The 13592-nt window shown below is 48.4% G+C and overlaps 1 protein-coding gene and 1 pseudogene across 1 annotated transcript; one reads left to right on the top strand and one right to left on the bottom strand.

The window, feature by feature from the left end:
• The first annotated feature begins 807 nt into the window (after positions 1-807).
• Positions 808-1669, top strand: LOC100754960 (annotated as a pseudogene).
• A 608-nt stretch (positions 1670-2277) lies between these two features.
• LOC100754666 (histo-blood group ABO system transferase 1) lies at positions 2278-10008 on the bottom strand. Its single transcript, XM_035446988.1, has 4 exons — positions 9955-10008; positions 8545-8580; positions 7912-8046; positions 2278-3586 (listed from the first exon to the last, which is right to left on the bottom strand). The coding sequence occupies exons 2-4, from the start codon at positions 8577-8579 to the stop codon at positions 2899-2901; spliced, it is 858 nt and encodes a 285-aa protein (XP_035302879.1). The 5' UTR covers position 8580; positions 9955-10008; the 3' UTR covers positions 2278-2898.
• Positions 10009-13592: the final 3584 nt, after the last annotated feature.

Genomic DNA, 13592 nt, shown 5'->3' with positions numbered 1-13592 from the left:
AACCACAGAGAAAGCTGAACCAAGCTAGTGGGAGCTTAAGGACTATGGTCGGAGAACTGGGGAACCTGCATGGACGGAACCAGCCCCTATGAATGTGGGTGACAGTTAATTGACCTGATCTGTTGGGGGACCCCAGGCAGTGAGAACAGGACCTATCCTAGGTACATGAACTGGCTTTTTAGAACCCATTCCTTATGCTGGGATACCTTGCTCAGCCTTGATACAGATGGGAGCAGCTTCATCCGGCCTCAACTTGGTATGCCATAGTTTCTTGACTCCCTGGGAAGGACTTACCCCAGCCCTGAGGAGTGGATTGGGAGTGGGAAGGGGTGGATGAGGGGAGCTGAAGAAAGGCAGGGAGGGGAAGCTGGGGTTGGTATGTAAATGAAAACTAAATCTCTTTAAATAAAAAAAAAAGAAAGAAAATTAAGAACATCAAAGGTAGTTGGTGGCATGCTTATACTCCCAGTCCGCTGGAGGTAGAGGAAGATGGATCAGGAGATCAAGGCCACACAATGAGGCTGAAAACAGCTGGAGCTACTAGAGATTCTACCTCAATAAAAAGAAAAGCAGGGCCTCACACCCAGTGCTCCAAGTTCTGGCTGGAGGCGTCCCAGCTTCCTCCTCTAGGAGGCGGGTCGGCCCCGCCCCTGCGCCCGGGGTCGCTCCCCGCGGCCCCGCCCACCTCCTACTCCTGACCTCCCCCGGCGCAGCGCACTCCCCGCCGGCCCGCAGCCTGGGACGCCCCGCGGTCCCTCAGTCTCCCGCGGTCGCCTCCCCAGGCATGGCACAGGGCCTCGCCACACCATGGCAGCAGCAAGACACAGCACGCTCGACTTCACTCTCGGCGCCAAAGCTGATGGTGAGGCCATTCTGAAAGGCCTTCAGTCCATTTTTCAGGAGCAGGCGATGGCAGAGTCAGTGCACACCTGGCAGGACCATGGCTATTTAGGAACCTACAGGAACAAAAATGGCAGCTTTGCCAATTTGAGGATTTATCCCCATGGATTGGTGTTGCTGGACCTTCAGAGTTACGACAGCGACGTACAAGGCAAACAAGAAACTGACAGTCTTTTGAGCAAAATCGAAGAAAAAAATGAAAGAACTGAGTCAGGACAGTGGTAAAGAAGATTACACTGGCAAAGATGTACTGATTCTGGGAGGTGGAGATGGGGGCATATTATGTGAAATCGTCAAACTGAAACCAAAGATGGTCACCATGGTAGAGATTGACCAAATGGTAACTGATGGATGTAAGAAATACATGCGAAGAACATGCGGAGATGTCTTAGACAATCTTAAAGGAGACTGCTATCAGGTTCTCATAGAAAACTGTATTCCAGTACCAAAGAGGTACGCCAAAGAAGGGAGAGAGTTTGATTATGTGATTAATGATTTGACAGCTGTCCCAATTTCTACATCTCCAGAAGAAGATTCCACATGGGAGTTTCTCAGACTAATTCTCGACCTGTCAATGAAAATTCTGAAACAAGATGGGAAATACTTCACACAGGGGAACTGTGCCAATTTGACTGAAGCCCTGTTGCTCTATGAAGAACAGCTGGGGCGCCTGTATTGTCCTGTGGAATTCTCAAAAGAGATTGTCTGTGTCCCTTCAAACTTGGAATTGTGGGTATTTTACAATGTCTGGAAGAAAGCTAAGCCTTAAAGATGTGTTGCAAGCCGTTTCCCTGACTTCCATATGCCCTATATGCCATCAACTGAGTCAGGCAACTGGTCATGAATTCCTTCAAGTGTTTTTATTTTAATTATTATTTTTAATTTAAAAAAGCCAATGGGAAAAATGTATATTTTGATGAGCTATGGTGTTAATTTTAGAAAGTCAGCCGAAGGACAATTAGACACAGCCCAGCCCAGACTGCAGAATGCACTGACCCCCTAGAATGTGATTTTAGTATCTTTTCTTCTCTGTGTGGGGTTTGGGTTTTAGTTTTGGTTTCAGTAGACTTTAATTTGGACATGCAGAGGAATGAACATCATTGTTTGTTCTGAAGAGAAGTTCCTAATAGTGTTTCTCCCCCCACCCCCAAATTGACTTAGATATTAAATTTTGGTGCTTTTAAAAAGACTTAAGTGATTAGCAGTGCTTCAATTAAAATTACAAAAGAGAGAGAGAAAAAAGAAAAGCAGCAATAGCCACCAGCACCACCACCCAAAAAAAATATAAAATTTGAGACTGGGAACTGATGTGATCCCAACATTGAAAAAAAAGTAGCAGTCTCTTTATATTTGAAATTTCAAATGAAAACTGGAGTATAAAAACAATGCAGCAAGTTTAGTCATTTATCTCTAGTGGCAGCATGTCTGACAAACATACATGAGACCCTGGTTTCAATCACAAGTACCTCAAAAAAAGAAAAGAAAAAAATCTAAACTTCCCATATCATCCAGAAATACATTTATTCCAGGATGGATAACTAACTATTCCCAAATGAACCAGAAGTGAGCAGAGGCCATGGTCACAGGATGCCAATCTGCCAGCTGGGCTGAACAGGAGCTAAGCACCTCTGAGGCCTGCAGGATGTGATCCTCCCTGCCCTCCTGCCCAGCCCTAAGGGCACTGGCCATCTGTCAAGCCTCCAGCAGAGGAAGAGACAACCAGAGTGAGGATGCCCTGGCCCTCAGGTAGCTGCACAACATAGTTTCTCCCATGTTCTGGAGGCTCCTGCTACCATCTGACTGAGTAGAAGGAGCATAAGGACACAGTGGGAGCTGAAGGTGGTTGCCAGTCCAAGGGCTCAGTATGTGGTAAGACAGGTGGTACTGGGTCTGCTGGCATCTGAGGTGGGGGAGAGGGTGACACTTCGGAAACGTCTCTCAAATCCTTCCAATTTACACAGCCTTGACTACCTGTGCTCTCCAACAGAAACGTATCTATCAATTCCTGATTGCCTGATGGTTCTTGGGTACAGCCACATATCTCAACTTCTTCATGATGGAGGGCCAGCCCAGCAGCTTCTGGTCCCACACATACTCTGGGGACAGCACCTTTGTTGGCTTGTGGTATAGAAGGTACTTGTTCAGATGGCTCTCATCATGCCACACGGCCTCAATGCCATTGGCCTTGTCCTCTACCATAGCCTGATGACAGGCCTTGGTGAGACGGTGCACCTCCACCACTGACCCCCCAAAGAAGCCACCTGCATAATAAAAGTCACCCTCATCCCGGGGGATATAGGCCTGGGACTTCAGCCGGCGCTCATAGGTAAAGGCCTCTCGGCTGCTACTGTAGAAGCCAGGATGCAGGGTGCCGAAGAGTGCTGAGAGAATCTCCACACCCACGTGGTCACTGAACTTCATGTCCACATCTGCACACACCAGGTAATCCACCTCATGCAGAAAGCGCTGCTCTGAGAAGCGGCTGATCATCTCCATCCTGTGCATGGACACATCCTGCCACCGGGTGTAGTTGCGCACAGTCAGCACCACCAGCTTCCGGCCTGCTCCCAGCGGCACCTGCGGCACATCGGCTGGACGGTCAGTGAAGACATAGTAGGTGACCTTGTGTCCCACCATGAAGCGCTGCTCTGCTGACTCCAGGAACAGCTTCAGGAACACCACGTACCTGTGAGGGAGGGCAAAGTGGTATGGACAGCTAGGTCAAGACTAATGAGGGCAGAAACTAACCTGGAGAAACCATGGCTACCCAGAGGCTTGAAGCAACAGTATATCCACTTTACAGCTGTCCTGACCAGTCTGCAGGCTGTACCTCACCTCACCCTCCTTTGCTGCAGAAGGTACTACAGAAGGATGCAACATCAGCACCACATCTTAGCAAGGAATGTTGAGATAGAGCCCTAGAAGCTTCCAGCCAGGTAGCAGAGATGACTCTAGACCTGGGGATCCAGGCAGATGCTTTGCAGATATCTCTTGTCTTGGCAGTCCCCTCAGCTGTCACCCTCCCAAAAAATAACAGCTCCATCCTAAGACAGTCTACACGCCACACCCTGGGATTGGCCTGAGCAGAGGAGGAACTAGATGGATTTTTAAGGACCTGGTACCTGCATCCCTCCTTGGTGTCACTCTCCAGGACCCTTTCTCAAGAAAGGAAGGGCTTTCTTTCTGTATCCCAGACCTCCCTCCTCAGAGGCTTGAAGGTGCCTGTGAACAACTACTCAGTAACTCTCTCATGTGCCTAAGAGTCTTTCTCCATGCTCTCCACCAGAGCACTTGTCAGACTCAGAGTAGGCAGGGAAAAGGAAACAGGCACCCTAGAAAGAAGGTCAAGCCTGAGTCAAACCCTCTGGTCCAAGGGCAAAAGACTTCCACCTTAGTGTTTTAATTGTTGTGAAGAGACATCATGACCACAGCAACACTTATACAGGAAGGCGTTTAATTGGAGTGGCAGCTTGCAGTTTCAGAGGTTCAGTCCGTTGTCATCACGGTGGGGAGATGGCAGCGTGCAGGCAGATATGGTGCTACAGCTGAGAGTCCTACATCTTGCAGGCAACAGGAAGTCAACTGAGACACTGGGTGGTATCCTGAGCATAGGAACCCTCAAAGCCCGCCCCCACAGTGACACATTTCCTCCAACAAGGCCATGTCTCACTCTAACAAACTGTTCATAGTGCCACTCACTTTGGGAGCCATTTCTTTCAAACTACCATGATCCACTCCCCAACCCAAAAATTCTTGTAGCCATATCATAATACAAAAATGCATTTGGTTCAACTTCAAAAATCCACCCAGTCTATCACAGTACCAAACTTCTTTCAAAGTCCAAAGTCCCTCCTGTGGCTCAAGGCAATCTTCTAACTGTAATCTCCTACAAAATCACAAGACCCGCCTCCAGGCAACATGCTGTATTCATCTCCTCTGCCCCAACAGTTCATCTAGTCACATACAGCACCACTGTCTTCAGGGCTGCTAACACTATTGCTCAGTAAGCAGCACTTAAATCATTCCACTGTTCTCCTAACCCAAAGCCCCAAAGTCCATATCAATCCAAACCAAAACATTTTCAGACCTATCACAGGGATACACCAATCCCTGGCACCAACTTCTGCCTTAATTAGGGTTTTTATAGCTGCAAAGACACACAATTATAGCGTGAGCGAAGACGATCCAGAGTCCCTGAGGTTAAGATATCTTTATTCAGATAAACACCGGCCAAACATAAGCCAGAGCATGCCCAGAGGCAGCAGGCTAGGGAGGACAGAGAGAGGGACTCCCAGATGTCTGCCGCCCCCTTAAGAACTCCCCACAAATCATCCTGAACCTCCCCTGACCATGCCCTGACAGGCCTACTCAAGCACACCAGTACCTAGCTCCTAGGAGGTGGGGCTACAGTGTCTCCCTACACACAATGACCACAGCAACTCTTTTTTTTTTTTTTAACAATCTTATTTTACATACCTCTCCCAGTTCTCTCTTCTTCCTGACCCCAGTTCCTGCATTTTCTCCCCACTCTACACCAATCCAATCCTCAGAGAGGCTGAGGCCTCCCATGGGGGATCAACAAAGTCTGTTTCATCACTTAGGCAGAACCAAACACTACCCCCTGTATCTAGACTGAGCAAGGTATCCCTCCATAAGGAATGGGCTCCAAAAAGCCAGTTCATGCACAAGGGATAAATACTGCAATGGCCCCACAAACTACCCAAGGCCCCCAACTGTCACCCACATTCAGAGGGCTATTTCAGCCTTATGCAGGTTCTCCAGCTGTCAGTCCAGAATCTGTGAGCTCCCACTTACTCGGATCAGATGTTTCTGTGGTTTTCCTCTTTGGACCACAGCAACGCTTATAAAGGTAAATATTTAAGTGAGGTGACAGCTTAGAGTTTCAGAGGTTCAGTCCATTATCTTCATGCTGGGGAACATATTAGGCAGAAAGGTACTGGAGCTGAGAGTCCTATATCTTGCAGACAACAGGAAGTCAACTGAGACACTGGGCATTATCCTGAACATAGGAAACTTCAAAACCTGCCTCAACAGTGACACACTTCCTCCAACAAGGCCATGCCCACTCCAACGAAGCCACACCTGCTAATAGTGCCACTCACTTTGGGGGCCATTTTCTTTCAAACCACCACAGCTTCCAAACCAGGTCCTATGTCATCTCCCAGCCCAAGAAGTTTTCACCTGCTTCAGATAACTGATCCTCCCTGGATGACTGCCGCCTGCTCCCACCTTGAAAACAGGGATCCCCATCACCTGGCCAGGGTGCCAAGCCTCTGCTCTTCAATGCCAGAAACAGGTAAGTGTCTGTGTTCCCTGTGCAAAGGTGACCATGGGGTCCCAGCTGGTTCCCTCAGAGGCTTCTTCCCACCAATCACCTTCCCACATCTGGCAGGACTTTGCTCATGTACCCAACAGACCCAGAAGATGTAGTGTTTGTATCTTGTTTCTGTGAAGTCCTTTGTCCCTAGGAGCTGCCGGCATTCTCAAGGTGCCCAAGATCCCCCCAGCTGAGCCCCAAAGCTCTCTCAAGTCAGATTGATACAAAAGCCTCAGAGCTTCCCTTGGATCTCACCCAGCACTGCAGAGAAGGACAAAGGCCCTCACTCCTCATATGCAGGCCGCACAGTGGCTTCTCTCAGTCCCCACAGCCTTACACACTGAAATGTGGCCTAAAGTCAAACCGACCCAGAGTCTCAGGGTTTCACAGGTCTGCTATTCACCACCCCAAGGGCTAAAGTTAAAGGAATGACCCAACCCTTGTTGATCACACTGTACTGTATCTGAGGACAATTCTGTTGTGGAATAGCATTTTATCTTTGCAAAGATGTATTACCTTGGTCTATGCTGCATTTTTTAAATCATGTAAAGATGTCTTACATTTGTTTCAGCTTGCCTGCATGAGGCACCTGATTCGTCCAATAAAAACCTGAATGGACAATAGCTAGGCAAAAGAGGGATAGGTAGGGCTGGTGGGCAGAGAGAATAAATAGGAGAGAACATGAAAAGGGGGAGAAAGCAAGAGACATGCCAGAGCCAGACACAAGGCAACAAGAAAGTAAGACATATGGGAAGGAAGGAAGGAAAGAAGGAAGGAAGGAAGGAAGGAAGGAAGGAAGGAAGGAAGGAAGGGAAAAGCCCCAAGGCAAAACATAGATGAAGAGAAACACATTAAAATAAGACATAAGCTAAGGTCAATCATTCAAAACTAATAGTAAGTCTCTGTTGTCATGATTTGGGAGCTGGTTGAGGCCCAAAAGAGAAAGACCGGTCCACACATCAGTGGCCACAGCTCTGCTTGCAATCTGTCACTTGCTGCTAGCCCTGGGGATGAGGACACCCACCAGAAATGTGTGCCGAGAGACACAAATGTCACCTGGCTGAGAGCACAGAGGGAGGGGCAGCTGCCTGGAGTTCTAGAAGGAGACAGAGATGGGGTTCACTCACCTGTGAGCCCATCAGACCTGAGGAAGTTGTCAGAGTGAACCAGCAGCACCCCAACTGCATATTACATACAAGAATGGAGCTTGGTCTGCCTGGTGTCCACCTGATCATTGTGTGTGTGTGTGTGTGTGTGTGTGTGTGTGTGTGTGTGTGTGTGTGTGTGTGTGTGTGTGTCTGTGTCTGTGTCTGTGTCTGTGTCTGTGTCTGTGTGTATGTGGAGGGGGGTGCATGCCCATTGTATATATTCATGTTTACTTGCCTGTGTGTCTCTGTGGAGGCCAGAAATTGACTTTGGGTGTCATTTTCTGTTGTTCACCTTTTTGTTCTTTGGACAGGGTCCCTTCTCTGACTGAGAAGCTCACTGTTTGGCTAAGCTGTCCAGAAAGCTGCCTGGATCCACTTGTCTCTCTCCTCCACCCACAGTGCTGGGATTGCAGAGGTGTGCCACCATGCCCAGCTTCACATGGGTGTTAGGGGTCAAATCATGTCCTCATGCCCCCAAAGAAAGTGCTTTCCCCATGAGCCATCTGTCCAGCACCCTCTGCTTACTTTTTGATAGCAAACACGGTCAGTCCAACTGTGGTGTTCTGAAGCCTGAACTGCTCATTTAGAATGTCGATGTTGAAGGTGCCTTCCCAGATGATAGGAGCCAGCCAAGGAGTCAAGACAAGAACATCGTTCCTACTACATGGGGAGAGAGCCACAGGCAACATGTGACCAAACAGGCCTGCAGGAACCCTCTCAGATTCCACACCCTCAGCTTCCTCCAGGGATGCCCACCTTCCCCGAGTGGGGCCTGAGTCACTCAGCATCAGCTCTCACTGACCCCGCCCCCCCCCACTCCACCAAGCTCTAAAAGCAGCTGAGTTTAAACACTGCACCCACCACATCTCTGAAACCCTGATGACAGAGACAGGAAACAAGGAGTGTAGCCGGGTTGGGAAACAAGATTTTCTGGGCTGCAGATCTGAATCAAACAAAGAAATCTGAAAGGGTTGGTGGAATGAGGGCAATGACAATCATAATCAAGCTTTTGTTTTTTTCTGAGTTCTGTTTTTTCCAGGGCTCAAGACTGACCCAGGGCCTCAGCTGTGCTCCTGAGCTTTTCCCCACTGCAAGCAAATCGTCCTTTAGTAGCTTTTTGACTCCTGCACTACACATGCACTGGCTAAATCTACTCACCTGGGTGTTAGCACCTTCGGCTGGGCATAGACCATCCTGCAAATAGAAAACACAGGCACTCAAGGTGACAGGAAGGTCCCTAGGATGCATGACACTGGCAGCTGTGCACTAGGCAAACAGACCAGAGCGTGTGGTAGCAACCAAGCCACTGTGTCTATCCATGACACAGGGAGCCAAGAATTGGCTGAAGCAGGAAGATCACAGTCTTCACACCTTCACATAAGGTAGGGACAGGAAAGCATGACACTGTTACGATAAATCTTTCTGCCAAAAGCCGCCGAGCCCCACCGCCACATGTACGCTTTATGCTAGCCGACCGCCAGAGTTAGGCCCAAATGAATACACAGAAACTTGTATTAGGTTCAAAGCTGCTTGGCCAATGACTAGGATTCTCATTTGTTAGCTCAGTCTCAATTATCATAAATCTACATATAAAACTTATCTTATCGGACACCTTATTGGTATTTTATTTAACAAGAAACATACACAGAAGTACTTCCCAAATCATCTCCTCTTTTCTGTCTAAAATAAAAGGATAACTTATCTTTTATAATAACTGAAGAAAACTATAACCTTAACTATCTGTCTTCAACTTAATCAAAGACCACAGAAGGATAATATATAAACTCTAGAATTGACAGAGACATCTGCTACCTGGACAGTCACCCAAAGTTCCTCTGTAACGTTGGGACATCCATCTTCAGCCCATAGACCACAGTGTGTCTGGCACACTTCTCCATTTCAATAGGAACCCTTCAGTACTGTCTTGTTTTGTAAGTTCAGCAGTCACTTTCTTGTGGGTCCTGTATGTCCAGTTTATACAGCAACAAACAGTCCAGGCAAGAGCAGTTTCTTGCCCAAATGGCTAACCTTGCCATGTTGAAAGCAAACTCCATAACGGGTTTCTTCGATTCCCATCCTCCTTTCTGACGTAATTGGTGTGCCAGGAGCAGTTGTATCTCATTGCCAAGATAAACCCTAAACCATTTAAATGCCATATTTCTGTAGGTCTTTGAAAGGTTTGAAGAATACCTAACCATCTCAAATACATCTCTGTAAATCTAGAAAACCTAACTAACCTAATTATAAGTACTGACTATTTTAGGTAAAAGATCTGTATAAACACAATACCTAAACAAGAGGAGACATATACATATACCTTAAAGTTGTATAACAATCAATAAGATAAACATACACAGTACATTGCCCATCATCTCCTCTTTTCTGTCTAAATAAAAGGATAACTTATCTTTTATAATAACTGAAGAAAACTATAACCGTAACTATCTGTCTTCAACTCTATCAAAGACCATAGAAGGGAAATATATAAATACTCAGTCTTAACTATCATAAACCTATATATTTTATAAGACTTATGTTATCGGACACCTTATTGGCGTCCCTCCTTACCGGTAGCTCACATCCTGCCGCTGGAGGAGGAAGGGGAAAAGAGAGATGCTTCCGGTTTCTCCTTCTTTAAATCTGAGTCTCCTTGCTATGTCACTTCCTGCCTGGATCATCACTTATCTACTACATTTCCCAGAATCCTCTTTGACTCATAGCCCTGCCTAACTTGCCGTTTCATTGGCCACACAGTATTTTATTTAACAATCAATAAGATAAACATACACAGAAGTACTTCCCTATCATGACACCCTCCCTCCACTTAAGGCTGGGAGAGCTAAGGACTACTTTAACTCACAAGCCAAATGATTCTGAACACTTTTGTCCCTGGTAGATGCCTACCAGCTGACCTGGGCCTGCAGCCTGCCTTAGTGCTCTCCTGACTGACAGCATACAGAGTCCTGGCTCTCTGTCTGGGTCAGAGACCAGCCCCAACATCAGTGTAAAGTTCTCTCAAAAGGTCAATCCCCAAGGGTCAGGAGCCATCTCTGCTCATAACCTGCATATCCTATGATGGCTTGTAAAGCAGAGAGCAGGGCTGGAAAGATGCTCAGCAGTGAGTTCACTGACCACTCCTGCAGAACACCTGGACTCAGTTCCCAGCACACACCTGGAGACCACAACAGTCTGTAACTCCAGAACCAGGGGACCCAAAGTCCTTTCATGGCCTCTTTGGGCCGAGGCATGAATGCAGTGCACAAACACACATGGAGGTGAAATACTCATACTCATAAAACAAAAATGAATCTTTCCTTAAAGCAGTAAATGAACATTTAATAAAAAACAGGAAAATTCTACATAGGGATGAGGCTTGATAACACCTTAATAAGTGAGTCTGACCAGTCACATAAGGGAAACGCTACAGGACCCCATCCCTAGGAGGAACTACTACAGAATGGCCATACCCTGAGGAACAACACAGAAAGGCAAGGTGAGTGCCAGGACCTGCAACAGGGCTGGGCAATGGGAAGTAGTTGTTTTACGGACACAGTATACAAGATGGAATGTTGTGGAGATGGATGTCTGCACCACTGCATGAATGTGCTTACTGCACTGAACTGTTATCATGGTGAGGATGGTAAACTCATGTGTTGCCCTGGGCATGGGGTACAGAGCTGTAAACTCAACTCTGTACCAGATGAGCCAGCCTGGCTCTTTAAAAGCAAGTGACATGCAGGTAGTCAACACAAAGTGTAGGGCTATGTTCTCCACTTCTGGTGCAGGAAGGGACTTCCCACCTTCCCATGCTTACACACACACACATACCCCTCCATCCACACCCCTCAGCCCATGGCTGGAGAGTACCATATGAGGGCAGGATACCTTGACAGGGCTACAACTTTCCGGGCTTCAAGATTTCCGACAGCCACACTGCAGAAGGAGAACACAGCAGACAGGTTTAAACCAGGACGGTTTCAGGGTCAGGTACAGAGCCTGGAGGAAGGGGATCGGTGCCTGAGGGTACACTGGGTCTTTACAGTTAAAGAACAGCACATGACGGTTACCCCAGGCACTATGGTAACAACATGGAATCAAATAGTGTCATACCATAGATTCAAATGTCAAACACTGTAGTCAACATTCTGTCCCACATTCACCAGCTGCTCCTGAGTGGAAACTGAACAAAAATGAGTTCTAGAACACAGAAGCTCCCACCCCTCAAGAAGTGGAGTCTATCCCTGTCCTTGAAGGGATAAACTGAGGCACCAGTGCCTGGATGATGTCAAACCCGGATTCTGAGAGGCTGGACTAATATTTTAATTGGTCACTTGTCCAGGACCATCCAGCCAGGCTGAGAGGAAGCCCAGTTGGCACCAGGGATAGGCACTTTAGCTGAGGGCCACCCTCAACCACCAGAAATGTGAGACCTCCAGGGAGACCCACCGAGCTCTGCATAGTGACCCCCAGGCACTTCTGGAGAGACAGTCATCAAGGTGCAACTACCTCCCAGCCCTAATGAGGGTGGGACAAAGCACTTTGCAGCACTGGAAAACTGACACAACAGGGAACTGTGGCAACAAAAAGTAGGTGGGAGCAGTGTGGTCTAGTGGGAAGCACAGCATAGACAAAGACCAAGGCCAGCCCCGCTGAAGGGCATGCATGGCTTGTGCAGGATGCAGAGCTGCTGGCTGCTGGAGAGGGTCAGCAGGCAGGATCCAGTTTCAGAAAGCCTCCCACCATCTTGCTGAAGGACCATGAGTTACTGTGAGGAAAGGAGAGATGAGACAGACAGACAGGCAGAGCTGATGCAAGACCACAGGAGACCCAGGAAAGCAGACCAAAGTCAAAGGATGCCTTCCCAAAAGGCAGATTGACTGGACCTGGGGACAGTATGGAGGGAGGGACCTCCAACCTGTGTCTGGTGGTGGAAGACAAAAGTCCTAACACTCAGCAGGCTGCTGGGCAGGTTGGTAAGGAACAGAAACTGACCTTAGAGCTGGCTGCTAGGTACAAACGGTAGGATGAGGCTGAAGACAGAAATCTCAGCAGTGTTACCCCCCCCCCAAAAAAAACACTCCCTTTAAAGACAGCAGGGGCAACTGGGGCTGCTTGGGAAGCCTAGAGTAGGTCATGACCCAACCATGCTGAGGGTCAGGCAGAGGCCACAAGACAGCATGCAGCAGAAATTTTACCCAGCCATTAACTGCCCCCCCACACGTGCACATATACACATATGACACATACATCTAACACACACACACACACACACACACACACACACACACACACTCACCTAGTCACAGCTTCTGAGTCTCCCAGTTTCTGTCTTCTGTGGCTCACGAACCCATAGCTGTGGGAAGGACACGCACAGGGGCAGCTGTTCAGGACACAGACCTGAGTCTGGCTGTCTGTGCCTCCCTCCAGAATACACCACTGTATCCAGCACAGTGAGCACAGAGGTTCCCAGTGGGGGTGCAGGGCCACATGACAGGACTAAGCATGCCTACCCCACTAGAAGAAGAAGAAGGACCCTAGGGACAAGGCCTGCATCTGGACTCCTGTAGCAGTTGCAGACAGCCCCTTCTCAATGGCAGTTACCAACACCACAAGGCCACACCAGGGAGTATTTCCTGGCTGTGTCTACAGAAGCCCCAGTAGACATGGCAGTGCCTTTGGTCTGTGAGGGGTCACAGACCATCTGCACCTAGAGAGAACTGCCTCCAATCCCTAGGCCTGCCTTCCTCTCCTTCTCTAGGCCCAACACATTGCTAGGGACAACCCCAAAACCCCTTTTGTGGAATCAGGAGGCTTAGAAGAGAAGCTTTTCACTATGAGGATGAGCAAAAGCTGGACATGCCACTGTGTGAGTGGTCAAGAGCTCCCTCAGCACCGCCATGGTTATGGGGATGCTCATGACTCAGGGTCCCCATCAGGGTCTCATGAGCCAGCCTGGATTCTTACCTAAAGAAGACCAAGGCAAGCACTATGAGGGGAAGGATTCCAAGGTGAAGTGAGCAGCATTTTGGTCTCCCTGAAAAACAGCATCACAGGATCCAGTTACTCACCCCTTCCCGGACCTGACTCCCCTCCAGGCCTCTCCTGAGACTCAGAGGTCATCCTCCAGACTGCTGACATGGCTCTGCCCTATCTCAGGCAGCAGCATTCTCTGAGGGAGCTCCAGCCCCACTGAGCAGCCAGAGGGA

Source organism: Cricetulus griseus, chromosome 6 (assembly GCF_003668045.3).
Source record: "Cricetulus griseus strain 17A/GY chromosome 6, alternate assembly CriGri-PICRH-1.0, whole genome shotgun sequence".
NCBI classification, from domain to species: domain Eukaryota; kingdom Metazoa; phylum Chordata; class Mammalia; order Rodentia; family Cricetidae; genus Cricetulus; species Cricetulus griseus.
The sequence above is the reverse complement of the archived record's forward strand: the minus strand, read 5'-3'. Positions and strand labels throughout refer to the sequence as shown.